This window comes from Rhineura floridana, chromosome 9 (genome assembly GCF_030035675.1).
Source record: "Rhineura floridana isolate rRhiFlo1 chromosome 9, rRhiFlo1.hap2, whole genome shotgun sequence".
In the NCBI taxonomy this organism is placed as follows: Eukaryota; Metazoa; Chordata; class Lepidosauria; order Squamata; family Rhineuridae; genus Rhineura; species Rhineura floridana.
Window position 1 is genome coordinate 7043907 of NC_084488.1, and position 18107 is coordinate 7062013.

The 18107-nt window shown below is 41.3% G+C and overlaps 1 protein-coding gene across 12 annotated transcripts in view; it reads right to left on the bottom strand.

The window, feature by feature from the left end:
* PROM1 (prominin 1) overlaps positions 1 to 18107 on the bottom strand; it is a 159094-nt gene that overhangs the window by 134252 nt on the left and 6735 nt on the right. For all 12 annotated transcript variants that reach the window (XM_061585455.1, XM_061585457.1, XM_061585458.1 and 9 more), the window contains exons 2-3: positions 17218 to 17297; positions 9337 to 9746 (exon numbers count right to left, since the gene is read on the bottom strand). In XM_061585455.1, the coding sequence (XP_061441439.1) occupies positions 9337 to 9559 (223 nt within the window). In that variant the 5' untranslated portion in view covers positions 9560 to 9746; positions 17218 to 17297. The remainder of the gene's footprint in view (positions 1 to 9336; positions 9747 to 17217; positions 17298 to 18107) is intronic.

Below are 18107 nucleotides of genomic sequence, written 5' to 3' on the forward strand. Positions count from 1 at the left end.
TATCCCCAGGAAAGCTGTCATTTGCTTGATGTTCTGCTTATTTTTTATTTATTTTATTATTTGATTTATATCCCGCCCTTCCTCCCAGCAGAAGCTTATAATAAAGCGCTTTCCCTTGACACTTTCTGAACTTAACCATTTCTCAACCTGCATTACTGTGGTTCTAGGGTAGCTTTCAAGCCTTGTACCTTAAGGGAACTCTATCTACATGGACTTGTCGTAGACCCAGAGGAGCCCTTGCACAGCCCCTAGGGAACTCCACTATGCTACGGAAGATAAACGCATGTTCTAGGGTGCACAGAACATGTGGGCCACTGGCGAAACCTCATCTTAACTCCACCAGAACACGGTGCATAATCTAGAGCCTCCTATCACAGAGAGCAGTGAGCAAGTTGGCTTTGTGTGGGCTCAGTGGTAGAGCACCTGCTTTGCATGCAGAAGGTCCCTGGATTAAATCCTTGGCATCTGATAGGGCTGGGAAAGACTCCCGTCTGAAAGCCTGGACAGTCACTGCCAATCAATGTAGATAAAACCACCTAGATGAACCAATGGTCTGACTCTGTTTGAGGATGCTTCCTATACTGCCTGTCTTTTCACCGACCTTCACATTGTATAATCCCAATATGCTTCTGAAGTTCCCTAGAGCAGTTTGAAGTTCCCTAGAGCAGTTTGAAGACCACTACTTTACTACAATAATACTATAATTTCATACCAAGAATTTACATCATTCCATGTCACCCGGTTTTCACTCAACACTAAATAATGATTTAGTGCTACATCCAGGAGCAGAAAGCAGAATCTCTGGTCCGTGTCGGTTTGCATGTGCTCAAATATAAGTCTGTTATGTTCCATTTCTTAATTCTTCCAAATGCATAACATTTTGCATTTAAATCTTTATACATGTTTCCCCCTAACATACGTATTTGTACACTTTTTAAAGCCAGGAACTGAATCGCAACATTTAGAGAAGTACACTACCTGAGTTCACTCTGATCTACGTATTGAGGCCATTTCACAAACACAGACTGAACAAAATCCCCAAGCACTTTTTAACATCAGCAAAGTTTAGTTTCACTTTCCATAAATCCTGGCTTTTCACTATATATGAACCAGAGATACTGGTCTAAGACATATTCTGGTTAGTTAAAGCCGCCAACTTTGATAATGCAGGGTTTGAAGTCGCCTTGTTTTAAAACTGACAAGTTTCTAGTTCTTACAGCTCTAAGGAAAAGGTGCAAGAACCATCTGTTGAAGTCTCAGAAACTGAGTCAGATTTCCAGAGACTGGGGACAAGGTTTCAGTGCCCTTTCTAGCAACTCAGGAAAACTATGCAAAACAGTTAAAAATAAATGGAATTATGAATATTTCACATTGTACAATTTATACAAATTGAGACATTTCAGCTTTCTTGAATGAAGTTCTGCTTGCCTGCTTTATGGTAGTTTACAGTTTAAGCAGACAAAACATAGCATCTTAATGCTGTATTACCGATGTTTTACTATTGTTGATTTCCTTTTAATGTTTTATCATTGCTTATCATATTGTATGCATATTGGGAGCTGCTTTGGTTATAATTTTTCTAGAAAAGCAGGACATAAGCAAACTAAGGATGCAATCTACCTGGGAGTAAAATCCATGGAATTCAGTGGGATTTATAGTTAGGATTGCAGCCTAAGTCTTGTGAAGATGGCTGAAAGGCAGAGCACAACAGACCACACCTGGCAACTTAGAAATGCACGCAGAATCCTAGATTGCTCTCCTTTCCCATGACCCTGAAGAAACTTGCTTGCACTCAATATTGTTTGCCCATAGGCACAGCAGCAAGTCTTTTGCTGTGTTAATTCTCCAAATCATGGCCTTAATTTTGAGAGTTCGGTATTTCCGGCAGTTGGATAAAAAGACCTCCATTATTTTGCTAAAACCCAGTTGTATTTCAAATTTCATTTAGAAAGCAGTCTAGAAATACCTCTATGTCATTAACACACTGAGAAAGGAAAACAGAGCAACATATGGCAAGAGAGATTATGGATTAGCCAATTAAGTGATGTTGCTCAAATCCCCCTGATCCATTGGGGCTGGAGGGTGGAAGGCAGAGGCGACCGAGAACTCCAGTAGTTCCCTCTAAAAAAGAAAACACATTAAAACATTTGAAGAAAGTTTTCTTTAAATCAATCATTAGCTCCAATGTTCATTCACCTCTCCCTCCTGCCAAGCCACATATATGCCATTAGGCATCTAATTTATTGAATGAGCAGTGAACTCAGTATCCACTAGATAGCACTTTACACTTCAGTCTAAGATCAGTATTTATTGGGCTCTTCTCCTATTCACAGCTATCAAAATTAATTGGATAACTCATAGATTGGAAGAAACTGCAGGCCTGGTATCAATTTACTGTGTTAGAATCAGAGGAAGTCAGGATGGCAAGTTAACCTATTCTTACTCACTCAACAAGTGCAGCAAACAAGAAAACCTTATTGCAGTTATTGGCACAATAGTCTCCATTCCCTGCCCCCCCCGTATGGAAGCCCTTCAAGCTTTGGCTTGAATTCCACAGTACAGTCATTTCTCTCCTGACATATATTAAACTTATGCTATATAGTCACTGCCTCTCAGCCTCAGGAAAACCCTATTCATAGGGTCACCATAAGTCGGAATCGAGTTGAAGGCAGTACATTTACATTTACATATAACTACTATATCCAATATTTCAATAGGTAGCAAGCTTCTCTTCAGGCCATTTTACTCTAGTTATCCCACCAACAATTAGTATATCCATGACACACCAAGGCTTGGAGTCAGTGAGTTTCAGGGTTCTTGTTGCATTGTAATGTGTGTCCTTTTTTGCTGCCTTATTTTCAACTATTTCAAATAAAAATTCTATGGAAACAAACCTACTCTTTAAAGTTTTATTTAGAATGCAAGCCTAAGGCTCAAACTGTATGCTCCATCAAATTCTGTAATTCTGCCATCAAAAATGTGTTTTTTTTTTATTGCAGAGCAGCCTAGATGGCCTATTTCAGAGCAGAACAGTAGAGTCTGGTTAACTCTCCCAAAACACAGCTATTAGACTGCTAGCAGAGAAAACAGGTGGTGGGAACATATTTTACAGGTTCTTAAATAATTTCATTTGTGGTTCATCCATTTCTGAGAACAATTCAAAGCACTGCTGCTTGCCTTTTTAAAAAAACGTTTCCAACTTAAGACCTGCCTGTTCCCAAGTGAACCAGCCTATACTCAGTCTATATGCTAATCTTTGGAGTCCCTACATGTGCCCACTTGTGGGTGGCAACTAAGGAGGGGGCCTTCCTAGCTACAGCACCTCCCCTTTGGAACACTCTCCCCAAGGATGCTTATCTGTTGCTGAATCCTTGTCTTTTCAGCACCAGGTGAAGGTCTTTTAACTGCCCAAGGCGTTTTAAGCATTAGTATGGCACAGCTACAATCCCGCAATGTTACTATTCAGTTATTTGCTGTTCTGGTTTCTTAGCTGTATAATTATTAGCTGCATTTGAAATAGTAATGTTTTGAAAATTACTTTTAATTGTGTAATTTTTACATTTCTCAAAAAAAAAACAATAAAGAGAACACATACACATCAGAAAAGATAACTCAAAACTGAAAATAAGTTTTGAGCAAGTGTTCTCTAAATTGCTACAATATGAAAAACAAAGCAACTTGATCTTTGGAGAAGAAGCATTATCTATCAATATACAGAAATAGGCCTAAGCCTTCCCAGGCTCTTACATATGGATTTTGAAGAGTCTATGAACATCGCTATGGGGAGTCACTTCTCTAAAATGAAATAAAACTTTGCACCATGGATTGGTAATTCCCCCATAATTGAATGAAGTTTTATTCATTACTTCCTATAGTCAGTCATACCACCCCCAAATCAGGGGGGGGCATTTCTATATGGCCATGCTTTTGCAACTTGTATCTGACAGTTATTAATCTGGGCAATTAAGTCTTTTGTAATACAATGATTCTTCAAGATTCAAAATAGTTTAATAGTATAGTTACTGGATTAAAAGGGTATTTTGTAACCAATGATCCTTTTAATATAATCTACTTACAACCTTCCCTAAACCTTGTATGACCAAACACATCCCAATATGACCACATCTCTTTCAACATAGAATGACTTAATGTGGGTTATATAGTTAATCTGGTATTAAATACTATACAGCCAGGAACTTATATGAAGCTTCTTATATTAAAAGATGACGTGATTAAGGGTGGGAACCACCATGCATAATTCCATGTTGCCTTGGTAACATTTTTTCCCAGATCATGATTCCGCTATGAGACCTATAGTAAGTCTACAGCCCACATTTGGCAGCCTAATGACTTGCAACAAGATGCTGTATCTCACCACCATCCTACAGTGTACTTCTTCAGGGTTTTGGCCAGCTGTGTCCTCCTCCAGAATACTGTAAGCTATAAAAGGCAAGGCAACCAATTCACTCCACCTCCCTCAGTTTTCTGTTTGTATGCCAACTGACACACACAATTCCGTGGCTCCTGCAGGCCACAGTGAGTTGGTACTCAGGGGGGGCAGTTTTGTTTTTTAAAAAAATGTTTTGAATTTCTGCAAATCTCTGCATACCTCACAGCTGACACCCGAGTATGCCAATACCTCCCTTTTGTTTCTTAGTGGCTCCTTTTTTGCCCCAATCCTGTTGGCACTCACCTGCGTAGATTTGCTATTAGAGAGAATGATATAACTATGGCATTTTTAATGAAGTTTTTTCATTTTCAGTTATTAGAACCTCAAATCCAATTAAGTTTGTCAAATTCCTACTTATTAAGTTGCTCCAAGAGCTCATTCTTAGACCTTTATCCTACCCAATTTCGTGATATTCAGAAACCTATAAATTCTCCCACTGGTTATTTCTCAACTCAAACACTGTCCAACTTGCTTTTCATTAACAGGGAAAGTGATAGCAGAAAGCCATCTTCCCCCATCAAATGAAAAAGGAACTTTTGCACTGAAAAATGACCAGGTAGGCAGCCATTGTGGGGGGTTTTAGAAAAAAAAAAGACATGAAACTTTCACACAAACCTCTTAAATAAACAAAACCCACAGAACTCCTTGCTATCCTGTTGCTTGAACTTCATAACTCCTACAAAATTACTTATTTTGCAAGCCACTGAAAAGCAACCAAGTTACATACAACTAAACAGCAGACTTTTAAAATTATATTAACTATATGTCCCTCCCCCCAAAAAGCCCTACTTGTGGTCTTAACATCACTGTCAAATGTTTCACTTTTTCTACCCTATCATATACAGTAAGCTTAATCTGCTAAAAAGGTTAAGAGCCATGGATGATGAGATCTGCAGACAACATAACTAAAAAGTGACAGAAAGTGCTCAGTTAACCATTTATGAAGCATCTTCAAGTCATACTGAAAGGATAATAAACTTGAGCATTTATATCTTCAAATTCCTGTCATTTGCATTTAAAAATTTCACAGGTGATACATTCATGCACTTTGAATGCATTTTAAAAATCCAAATAATTCAAGGAAGCATTTTAAAACAAAAAGCATGCATCACATGTGTTTTATTTGACTACTTAAGGTCCCTTATGATTTAAGGAAGATTAAGATGATCACCATGCACAAAATCTGACAAAGTAGGTCCACCAAACTCAGCATTGTCTACACCAGCCAGAACAGCCAATGGTTAGGGATGATGGAAGTTGTAGCTGGGTAACATCTGGAGGCTATCACATTGCTTACTCCAAGTCTACACTGACTGGCAGTGCAGGATTTTAGACCGAGGCCTTTCCTAGCCCCGTACCTAAAGATGCCAGGGATTGAGGTTGGACCCTTCTGTTGACAGGGCATGTGCTCCATCATTCAGGAAGGGACATGAAAGAGAAAAGGGTATAAAAGCCATCTACTCTGAGAACATTTATTGCCTGTTAATCTGTCAAAAAGATTGAGGGAGGAGGAATGTGTAGTAGGACATCAAGTTTGCTGTTGATGCTTGGTAAAAAAACTACTGTTGTTTGCTTTCTACAGTGAGAATGGCCAGATCTTAACTAAGCCTGCTCCTGTGTCTTTTACACTAACTTGACAATTTAGCAAGAGAAACCTTTCCCACCACTCATATCCCTTCTAGGAGAAGTGTCACCTGCTAAAATTTCATGACATCCTACTGTTAAAAACCCAGGACCAGGGCCAGTAAAGAGAGACTGGGCCTCTCCATGCAATATCTGTATATCTCATTACTTGAGCAAGCCTTCAAAGAGATGCACATACATTAAAAGCTTGCTCAAGTAATTAACATGGTCTAATAATCTTTCAAGAAGAAATCTTAAATATCAGCTGAATCGACCAAGGCAGACATATTAAAGCAGAAAATGTAATACAAGAATGAGAGAACCGATTACGCCACGGGTGGTGAACCTGTCCTCAGTGCTAGTAGACTACAACCCATCATGCCCAACCGCAGACCATGCTGGGTGGAACTGATGGGAGTCTGGAGTCCAACAACATCTGGTCAACACAAGTTGGTCACCTATACCTTATGCTAAACCTGCATTTCTCAAATGTTTTCAATTCTTCCTCCCTTTCTAAAAACTCATGCTACCCTTCAAACCCACCAACTCACTGGCAGTCATCTCTTCAGCAGGCAAGCATCTAGAAAATCCTCAGTGCAATCCAGGATTGTGGCTTGGGGCATTGATCCCACGGGATGAGGGACTGGGCACCCAAGATCCCCTCCTAAAGCCAGCCAGCTAAAGAAAGGAGGTTGCCAGAGAAGCAGCAAATGTGTCCAGAACCTCCCATATTCTCTCTGCCTCTCTTCGGCTTCTGCGATTAGCACAGCCAGACACAAAAAACTGCTGCAGTGCCAGTCCTCTGCTGCTGGGAAGTAAATGTCTTGGGCTCTGTCCTGCTATGGGATCTTCTCCATCCTTGATAGTCTGTGCCGCCACCACCATTCCTAGGGCCTGCCCTACCATTGAGAATGATCTGTGCCAAGCTCTTTTACAAGGATGGGCAGAGCAATCCTAGCTTCCTGCTGCCACCACGTAGGCTCCGCAGAACAGTGGAGTTATCACAGCATCCACAGCCCGGCCATTCAGAGCAGCAACAATGGAAGGTCGGGCAGAGCAGGCAAATAGGGCCAGATACCTGCACCAGCTTCAGGCTGATGCAGCAACTGAGCCCAGATCGGGCTCTCTGCCAGGCAGCGCTGGCTTCAAGAGTGGCCTGGGATCCAGCAGACCTAGCCTCATCTCCACCTTGTTCTCAGAACACTCCATTTCAGGGCCTTCCAGGGGGCTCTGCTGGTGGCGATACCATCGGCAACCCTCCCACCTACCTGCCAAGTGGATGGAAGAGGTCTGTACCAACAGAATGACACCAGTGTGACTCCATCAGCAGTGGGCAGCCGCTCTTCCACACACACACACACCCGACCTGGCATAAGAGTTGTTTGGATTGCAGCTTAAAGCAGTAAAGAGACCATGCAGCACAAAACTGTGTTTTAAGCTTGCATGCACAGGAAAGGCAAAAGGAGGTGGTTACAGGAAACCTTGAAGGGGCTGCCAACACAGCTCTGGGGAAATCTGCCCCGTTAGAAGACAAAAATCAGTCATGGGTTCACTTTCTCCTAATGATTCCCCAAACTCGAGGGGGAAACTGGAGGAAAAGACTTCTGTTTTTCAGAACAGTACCTAAGAGTGAAGCTAGATGAGATGCAAAAATCAGTGTCTAAATCTCTCTTAAAAGTAGCTGCAGGGACCTCTGGAATTAGAGTGGAAATGTGGTTTTTTGAGGATATGGATGGTTGGTTCTTCTTCCCTGTGCCAATTTCACAACCTAAATCTAAATCAAGCTACTCTTGATGGAAAAATATATGGGTATGTTTTCCTTTAGCACAGGAGTGGAGAACCTTTCGCCCTCCAGATGTTGCTAAACTAAAAATCCCATCAGCCCTAGTAAGCATGGCCAATGGCCAAGGATGATGAATGTTGTAGTTCAGCAACATCTGGAGGGCCAAAGGTTGCCCACACTTGGACTAGCAGAACAAGAAGCAAGGTGGAGGGGTGTATCAGGAGAATCCTATAGGACAGAAAGTGTTTAACTCCACTCCCCTTAGTGCCATAGTCCTGTTCATATTCCCTGGTCCCTACAACTGCTTTTAAGAGAAATTAAAGACAATCTAATTGCTCCTGTCTCAGCCTGGGGAAGAGACATCACTAATAATTTTCTCTATCCATTAATTCCAGTCCAAAAAACTCTCACACTTCCAGGCCTATTAAATTATTTAGAAAGCACCTGATACTGCAACCTTGCTAAAGCTGAGCAGATATGAACATGGTTAGTAACTTGGACGGAAGATCACTGGGAACCCCAAGCGGAGAATAAAATGGTGCAGACAATTGTAACATTTGAAGTATGGTGAAAGCTGTTAGAATTTGCACTCTAGAATAGACTTCCAATCGATCATTAGTGTAGTAAGTCTTATTTAAAAATATTCACACCTGTGGACAAGAATCTTGGGGGGTATTCAACTAAATAATTGCACAAGTCCAAGGATTACTGCTAGCACAATGGGACTTCCCCCCCCCACTTTCCTCTCCCCATGTGCACGTCCCATGCCATCCCCAGATCTGTTTCAGAGGGTTGAGAGAAACCCCAGAACAGATTTAGGGCACACAGGGGGAGAAGAGTGGGAGAACTCTCCATCGCACAGGAGAAATACATTGAATACAACCCTCTATGTATCCCCTCCACAGCGGAGCTCCCCTAGTTCAGGAAATTTAACACACACTGCCTTCATCTGCATATTTAGAAATACACAAGAAAAAGTAGCAATAGAGTAAGTGCACTTCCACTCTAGCCCTACTCCAATCCTTTGTTCACTTTTTACAAAGCATCCAGATATTTTTTTCTAAATTGTTGATTTCTTGGGCTGTCTGCATTGCCTTTGCAAGTTTTTTCATCTAATCTGTGGTCATTTTGTTATTACTCTTCAGAGGTAACTGCAACACCAGCCCATTTAGAAGAGTTGACACAGTACATTTCACAAGACACACAGTAACAAACTACTGTTTGTGATAGAGTTGCCATGTCAAACCACATCCACACCATACGTTTATTCCACTGTAAACAGTCATGGGTTCCCCCAAAGAATCCTGGGAAGCGTTGTTTGTGAAGGGTGCTGACAGCTGTTAGGAGACTCCTATTCTCCTCACAGAGCCACAATTGACAGAGCGGTTTAACAGTCAGTCCCTCTTCCCAGAAATCTCTGGGGATCGTACTGTAGCTCTCAACCAACACACATGCTTTAGGACAGTTCAGTATCACTTACCTTGAGGAAAATAATTTGGCTGTACTAAGTAGAGGAATGCATGGACTGTTCGAAACAGAATCCCTATTGCTCCAGGTTCGTGGTATGTACTGGTATCATAAGTCTTTGCAGGGACAAACCCAAAATCCAGAGTTTCAGAAGGCAGTTGATATAAAGGCTGCACTTTGGAAATCGTTCTCCCACAAAACAATAAAAGGAGCAGTAGATACAGTTCCCCAGCCATGACTGGCCAAAATGCATAAAATGAGGTGTGTGAGGGGAGATAAGATCTTCAGCACATATATATTTAGCAGCAAGATCTGTCAAGCAAAACAAGACAGTCTGCTCAGTTCTTTGCTCACTCCAGAACGTGCACTTGCTTCCAAAGGCTTTTTGGCAGCTCTTCACAAGATTCAGTTAGTGCTCCATCTCTGGCAATGAGAGAAAACAGCTGTTTAATAAGTGTCATCTCGCCCCATAAAGAAGCATAACAGTGTGAAACACATGCAATCTCCTGTAAAATTGTAACACATGTTACCATGTTGGAAAGCTAAACAAGCGGAATAGATGTGTTCCTACACATCATTAAAAGTCAGCACTTTCTATCGGGGGAGAAAAACTGCTCATAATTTTTATGCAACACCGATTCTCTGCAGAAGAAGAACTGAATGAAAATTAAAAGTAGTACTTCCCATTCTTGAAGTCTAACAGCAAAGCCTGACTTTATTCGGGAGTGAATCTTTCATTACATACAGATCCACGGGCATGTGCTGTTGAAAACAACAGTGCCTCTGTTTTTGTCATCTGTGGTTCTGCTTCCAGATGTGTATTGGCCTGGCCAAAAAAATAAAAAAGGAAACCACAGAGACAGCCATTCTGACACTTCAAATAATATGCATCCCATTATATTAGAGGAGTGGCTTTCAACCCTTTCCACACTAATTTGTTTACCACATGTAAACATTACCTTGAATATCTGGGCTGTAGTTTAGGGCACTCGTTTCTACCCGTGTAAACTGCAGGTAAAATGCACCTGACACTCCCTACGCTATGAATTCCAAAGTTCAAATCAGTTGCAGTAGTCAAGCTAGTTTTCAGGGGAGAATGTCTACCATCACTGTGAAGAGTTTTTCATAAGCTTCTGGGGGGGTGGGGGGTGTCCAGATTTCTATCTGAAAACCACTGCAATAGACAGCAGTTCTGCACACAAACAAATTACTGTCCTTTACTGACCAAGTGCTATTCAGTATAGCAATTTCCACATTGGAAGTAAACTCAAGTTTGCTAGTGAGTCTCTACTCAGCAAGGACCTGGAGCCATATGTGCAGGCACATGTTTTAACACATCACACTCTATTACACTTTTAGGGTACACCTTAGAAATGCAATATATGGAAAGGTGTTCAAGAACCATTTCAATAAATGGCCTACTCAAATTCAAGACAAATACAAGTGGCAAAGGTCCTATATTCTGAACAATTAGCACTGAAGGCAGCCTATTGATTTAAATTCCAGGTTTAGGTGCATATTTCTTTCACCTTGCTGCATTTTTTCAAAAACCAAAGCTGGCACAACACCATTTCCCCCCCCCAATAAAAAGGCATTTATGTAGTGCCCTTACAATATTTTTGCAATCAGAAAACCTCAATCCAGGTGGATCATAAAAGTAGTTTTACCAAAAATAATACAGTGATTAGATCATGAAACTACTGAATTTTTAAGTAACAAAACATCATCATTATAAACATCATACAGAGACAGGACAGGACTCTCCAAATGCCCTCAACACTCAGTCATACCTTATAGGAAACACATTTTCCAAACATTTTGCAATGGTCAACAGAACAAAACCCTGTCGAGGAACTAATGTTATCATGGATCACAATTGTTTTGAACTGACAAGGGCTGAAAGGGCAGCTGCTGTGAATAGCTGCTATCAGCTGCTCAGCCCTCTGCAAAAACCAAAGCACAGGCAAGTCGAAGTGGGCAACTGAGGTAAGGCACAGAGGGCTTTGCCAAAGTCACCACTGCTATTGACCCAGGGGGGCAGGTGGGGAAGAGACAATGTCTTTGTTTGTGCCTTCATTTTACAAGCCTGTACACTTGAACATTTTAGGTTACCTTAGTTTCATTTGCATTAATTTTATTTCACATTTATCTTCATGTTTCTCACCATTTTCAACACCAACTCAGTCTGCCTTCAGCTGCCTATAACGTTTATGTTCCCCCCCCCCCCAATGACATAATATTTACAGACTTTGTAAGGATCATACCTGCACGTCAGGCAGACTGGACAAAGGGAACCCATTTTACAGGCAGTATAAAGACACACATCCTTTATTTATGATATAAACAAACAGAATGATAAATAATCTTCCCATTTGTTTAAATCAGAGGTCCAGCTGCATTTCTCCTGATCATGACTACTACGTTTTTCATGCAAATGTCATGAAATTTGCAAGCATTCTGCTACCACTGCAGGGCATCAGACCTATTAGATGTCACACAGAATGGACAAAGGGGAAACATTTGACTTTTGGAAAGTTCTTATAGACATTGAACTTGAGACTGGAGAGTCTTAGTTCCCCCAACCCTTTGAACTTTGTGCCATGTGTTCCGGAAAATGCCTCCATTTGCCAAGGAATGACTCTTACGTGAAACTGATGTAAAAACTAAAATGAAACTCTCCACACTAGTTTTCTCATCCAAGTTGGTTTACACATTAGTTTCACACTGAAACTAGTATGGGTATGTCACTTTAGCTTCACATTAATTTGTTAAATGAATGCACAGCCTCACATGGAAAAAAATAGGTGCTTGACGGGGAAGCAATCTTTAGATTGGTAGTTTGAATTTTCAGACTGAGCTGCCAACCTGACTACGAATGGTGAAATGCAACCATGTGCTTATAAATATTTTATTATACAGCCACAAAAGTGGCTGTATACTACAGCCAGCATGGATTTTTCACATTCCACAATGTTAAATTGAAAACACCCCCATGCCATTCTGATCCTTCCCATAAGCTCATTTAAAAACAAAAGCTTCCAAAACTTATAGTCCTGAACTCAGAAACGCTTGCTTAACGACCCTCTCAATTTTCAAGGCAATACACAAAACAGTTAGAAAGAATTGAGAGTTCAAAGTCTAAAGAGAAAGAAAAAAACTGAGATGCCTTTTGGACTTTTCTCTCTGAGAGTTGAAATTAATTAAAAATCAGCCATGTTCACAGAGTACCTGTAATCCTGTTACTGACGTTGCCCCATACTCTGACCTTCATCTTTTGCAGTTTAAAGGTTTTTAAAATGCCTGGCTGATCTTTAATTAATATAAGAAATTTTGGCTGGAACCCTATGATACTGTCGGGCATGCTCAGTAAGAACCAACTGTCACTGTTCTAAAAGCCAGACTCACAGCTGCTTGGCTTGGCTAATCAGAGGGCAACACCCACACCTGACCTTTATTTCACTTTAGTCATGGCTTCCCCCAAAGAATCCTGGGAAGTGTAGTTTGTGAACATTGCTGAAAGGAGCTTCCTATTCCCCTGAGAGAGCTCCAGTGGCCAGAGTGGTTTAACAGTCAGCCACTCTGACTGAAGCTCTGTGAGAGGAACAGGGCGTCTCCTAGCAACTCTCAGAACCCTTCACTAACTACACTTCCCAGGATTCTTTGAGAGAAGCATTGACTGTCCAAAGTGAAATAAAGGCCTGCTGTGGATGTGGCCAGGGACAGCTTTGGTTTAAATTTGGGTGGGAGGCTACATGTGCCTGCTGTAGAATAAAAAGGTGGGGGAAACCCTGAAAAGCAATGATATTGTTCACACTGTTTTCCTTTTGGAAAGGAAACGGGCCTCTGCCCAATGCCCGCCCACCCACCCAATCTCCTCCCCTCCCCCTTCTCCTCCCCTCCCTGCCCCTCCCCCAGGTCAGTGTTGGACTATGATCTGGGAGACCAGGGTTCAAATCCCCACGCAGCCATGAAGCTGACTGGGTGACCTTGGGCCAGTCACTGCCTCTCAGAGTCAGAGGAAGGCAATGGTAAAACCACCTCTGAATACCATTTACCATGAAAACCCTATTCATAGGGTCGCCATAAGTTGGGGTCGACCTGAAGATAGTCCATTTCCATTTTCAAACATGATTGCACAAAAATAAATCCCACTGCACTCAAAAAGTATGCAACTGGTCAAACCCACCCACCCTTCTCCTCCCTCCTATCCCCTCCATCTTGCCCATTCCCTCCCCTCCCCCTCCAATCCCCTCCTCCTCCCCATGGTCATTTTAAACTATCTTAAGCATGATTGCACGGGAGTAAATACCATTCAACTCAATCAGCATGCAAATGATCAAACCTGCCCTCCCCTGCCATTTCCTTCACCCCTCCCCCTCCAATCCCCTCCCTTTGTCCTTCCCTCTCCTCTCCCCTCCCCCTGCTCCTCCCCCATGGTCAGTTTTACCTATCCTAACCATGATTACATAGGACTAAATCCCACTGAACTCAATAAGCATGCAAATGATGAGACCTGCCTTTCCCCTCTCCTCTCCCTTCCTCCTTCCCTCCCCTCTTCCTCCTTCCCTGCCCACTCCAGCCATCCCTCCCTCCCTCGGTCAGTTTTACCTATCCTAAGCATGATTGCACAGGAGTAAATCCCACTGAACTCAATAAACATGCAAATGATCAAACCTGCCCTTCTCCTCCCCTCCCCCTCCTGCCCGTTCCCCTCCCCCCTGCTCCTCCCTTCCCCATCCCCTGTGGTCAGTTTCACCTACCCTAAGCATGATTGCCGGAGAGTAAATCCCACTGAACTCAATAAGCATGCAAATGATCAATCCATTTCCTACCTTCTGGATTAAAAAGCAAAGAAATTCACTAGTAGATAAAAAACCTTGGGCATCATCAATTAAAAACAGAGCACACCTAGAATTTTGCTAGAATATATTTCATCTCCCACTATTTTATCTTGTGCAAACTGAGACACTCCTGATGTCCACTGGAGACTATTCTACAGAATAGTCAGTGCAATTATTCCACAATTATGTTTGGAGTTTTTTTAGTGTAAATTTTGCAAAGTGTTGCTGTACTCCACATATTCACAGAAATAGAAGCAAAAGAAAATGATTTCCTATAGGAAACTTCACTAAAATTGCAAAGTAAATCAGACATATTTAAAGTGACTATCTGAACTATGTCAACTGTCTTAGTAATGTTGCTTCCTCCCTGCTAAAACAAGATCAGCACAGCACATGTCTTGTTTCTATTATTTGGGCTGATTGCAGGTGTTGCCACCACTCACCATATGCTCAGAGGCACATGTTACCAAATTCTTCCAAGCTACACAGGAAGTGGATTGGACTATGAAAGACCAACCCAAATTGGGTTTGCATTTTGACCAATTTGTAGGGCAGTCCAATATCTCAGACAGGAGGTCAGGTCTCCTGCTCCCCTAGTGTATTCACTATAGCTGCCCAATTTCCCTGCTTTTTAAAGTTTGATAGAAATAGCTGTGGGCTATAGGTACATTCTTAAACCGCAAGGTTTTTGGCCTATTAGTGAATATATTTATAAAAAGATTTATATCCTGCTTTTCAGGGTAAAAGCCCTTAAAGTGTACTACAACATACTTTGCATTTTAAAGTAAATAATCAAACCATTATAAAAATCAAATTTCAATATATGTATCATTAAACAAATAAGACAGTAGCAGCAGGTAAGGCTCAGGGGACATACACAAGGGAATCAAAGCCAGATAGGGTTTCCCTGGTAAATATCTGCCTGCATTTGCCTCCCCCTCCATATGATCTCTTCAAAAAGAAAAAAGAGCAATTATCATTAAGCACCAACATACATCCCCAAATAAGGAAGAAAAACTGCCACCCACTGCTCCTATTTTACATCCATCCCAAAATAAAGTCCATCGCACACACCTCTTACCCTTGGAGTTCTTGAGTTAAAGTTCAGGCAGGCCAGCCTAAACAACCTGAATAGCCCTGGTATTGTTCCCCTCTGTCTCACCAGGTCCCTATCTAGATCTCCAATTTCTGCCAAGTTTCCTCTAAAAGTAGATTTTGGAACAGAAACAAGCATCATGAATCAAAATCAACTTCCTTGTTCATTTGTCCTATTATTTTCCTTTCAAAGCAGACTATGATTTCCCCCCACATTCCTATTCTACATGGTAAACTATCTATGCTAGTTCACCATTTAAAGATCAAAGGATCAACCTAAGTTCTCTAAAATGCTCCCAGAAAGGGAAACCTTATCACTACAAGCCTAACAACCATAACCATTTTATATTAGCAAGCTCTAAGACAGCACATGAATAGCAGGCTTAAGTTCTATCATAATACACAGTGGGGTGAATTAGGCTCAAGTTGGCAAGCAATCCACCTTGAGTTTGCCAAAAAGTTATTTGGACAACTGATATATTTGGGTAACCTTTGTTAGTTAAAACAATGACATCTCATCTCTTCTGAGAAGAAATAGCGAGTTACACACACTTCCCTTTTCCATAGGCATTTTGACAAACCAAGCAATAGGAGAAAAATAATTGGAGGCAAGTCTGCTCTCCCTCACTCTTAATAGTTTGCCTAACACAAGACTCCGCTGAACTCAAAGGAATAAATGCAGGGTGAGCACTGTAGTGGTTGGGAGCAATTTTCATTGTCGTCAGGTAGAGGGGAACACAATTAAACCTTCCCCATCCTGTCCCCAAATGAACATTATAAGCATGGGAGGGAGCAATTAAAGAAAACATGATTAACGCAAGCAACAGAATTAGCATCCTATATGGTTAGGCCCTTATCAAGTCACACATTTTATTTAACACATTTCTGTCTTTTTCAAGAGAAGGCATTCAAGGTGGCTCATAGTCCAATCCAAACAACCAGAACACAAATCAGAAGGCGTGCCCGGACTAAAAAGATACGGTTTAAAAAAAAAAAAAAAAAGCAAACCAAAGGATAGCAAGGGAACAGTTAAAAGCAAGGAAGGAAGCTTTGTCTGAACAAAAAAGTCTTCAGTCTTGACTGGAGTGTTGCCAGGGAGAGGGCCAAAATGTCCTAGGGCAGGACACTCTAAAGCCTGGCCACAGCATCAGAATTTTTATCACTACCAGCCTTTTTCCTTTCTGAAACTAGTTTCCAGTGTTCTCTCTCCTCTCTCTCGGACTACAACACAGACAGAATGTTAGGAACTGGCTATTTATAACTATATTTCCTGTGTCAAAAAAACCATAAATGTTACGTATGCAAAGGTGCAGCCTATGAAGCAGCCACTCTGATATTATAATTATTATTTTTAGTTTTAATCCTACTCTTAGAATTATTTTTAGTATTAATTATTTTAGTATTATCAGAGCAATCCTAGCTCCCAGCTGGGAGCAGGAAGACTGAACAGAGCAGCAGAGGCACCACCACATCTGAAGACCTGCCACTCACGCTGGCCAGAACAGAAAGTGGAGGGCAGTAAAAACACCAGTTTTGCTGCACCAGTTCCAGTCTGGCACAGCAGAGAAGCGGACTGGACCTATCTGGCTTAGAATCCAGAGGATCCTTGGCTGGCCCAGCTCAACCTGCCCTACTTACACCAGCTACCACTAGCAATGGATGCCACCAGCAGTAGCTTCCGCTGATGGAAGGACCCCTCAGCCTCATCCTAACACCCTCGAGTGCTGTGGACTGGGGTTTGGATTGCTCTGTAGGTTAAGCTCTCAAATACTTAGAAGAAACAAGCCTTTGTCTATATGCATATAATGTAAGATACCTGTAGCCCAGGCTGTTTTAAAATGGAATTTAAACTCGAGTACATTTTTTTTTAAAAAAAGAAAGGATCTACCCAGAGCATTCAGTCCCTAACCTTCACACAAAGCAGAGTAATTTTGGGCTTATATAAACATCCTACTTACCCAGGCTCTCCAGTTACTTGGACAATAAGGTTTTCAAGACATTAAATGGGTGTTCTCTTTTCCCAAGCCTCAAGATAAACCTGTAAGAAAAAACAGTATGTTCTCTAATGTGTATGACTAACGCATGTGGAATAATCAGTCCTTAGAACCAGAAGTTAACACTATGGCTACTTTGTAACAGTAAAAACGAAACAGTAAATTTTGCTATATAAATAATGATTTTAATTGGCAAAATATTTAGTTAGTACCTCAGCAAACAACAATAAGCCACTTCTCACTTACTCCATGTTTGAGCATGCAGCCCAAAACTGCTGTTTCTCTCCTGTCTTCATGTCAGAGGGGAAACAAATCATGATAGTCGAACTCAGGACTATGGTTTGTTTCACCCTAGCAAATGTCAGTTGCTAACATCAAGCCATGGTTTAAGGTTGGTTAGTGAGTGTGGTCTCTTAGGGTGAAATAAACCATGATCCCAGGTTCAGAGGTAGTCCCATCATGGCTTGTTTAACCTATTCATGTGAAGGATGGAGAACAGTGAAATTACTTGGACTGCATGCACTTACAACACTGTGTGGCTTACTTATATCATACATTAAAGATTCTAGGCACTGGTACTGTTAGCATATAATGCTAATCTATAAAGTGTCTAATTGTGAATGGGATTGATATGTTAGCTTCCCTGTGGTTTTGTAAGAATTACCTTTTTCCCCTGCAAAAATTGCATCTACATTGCACTGTTCTCTATATAGCATACTAATCGTACTTCTTAGTTACTTATTTCTAGGTGCATAGCATATTCGATTCATACCAACAGGCATTAATTGACCTTCAAAAGATCTGACAGCATAGCAAGCATGTTTTACAAAATGAGAGCCAGTACCCAAGAATGA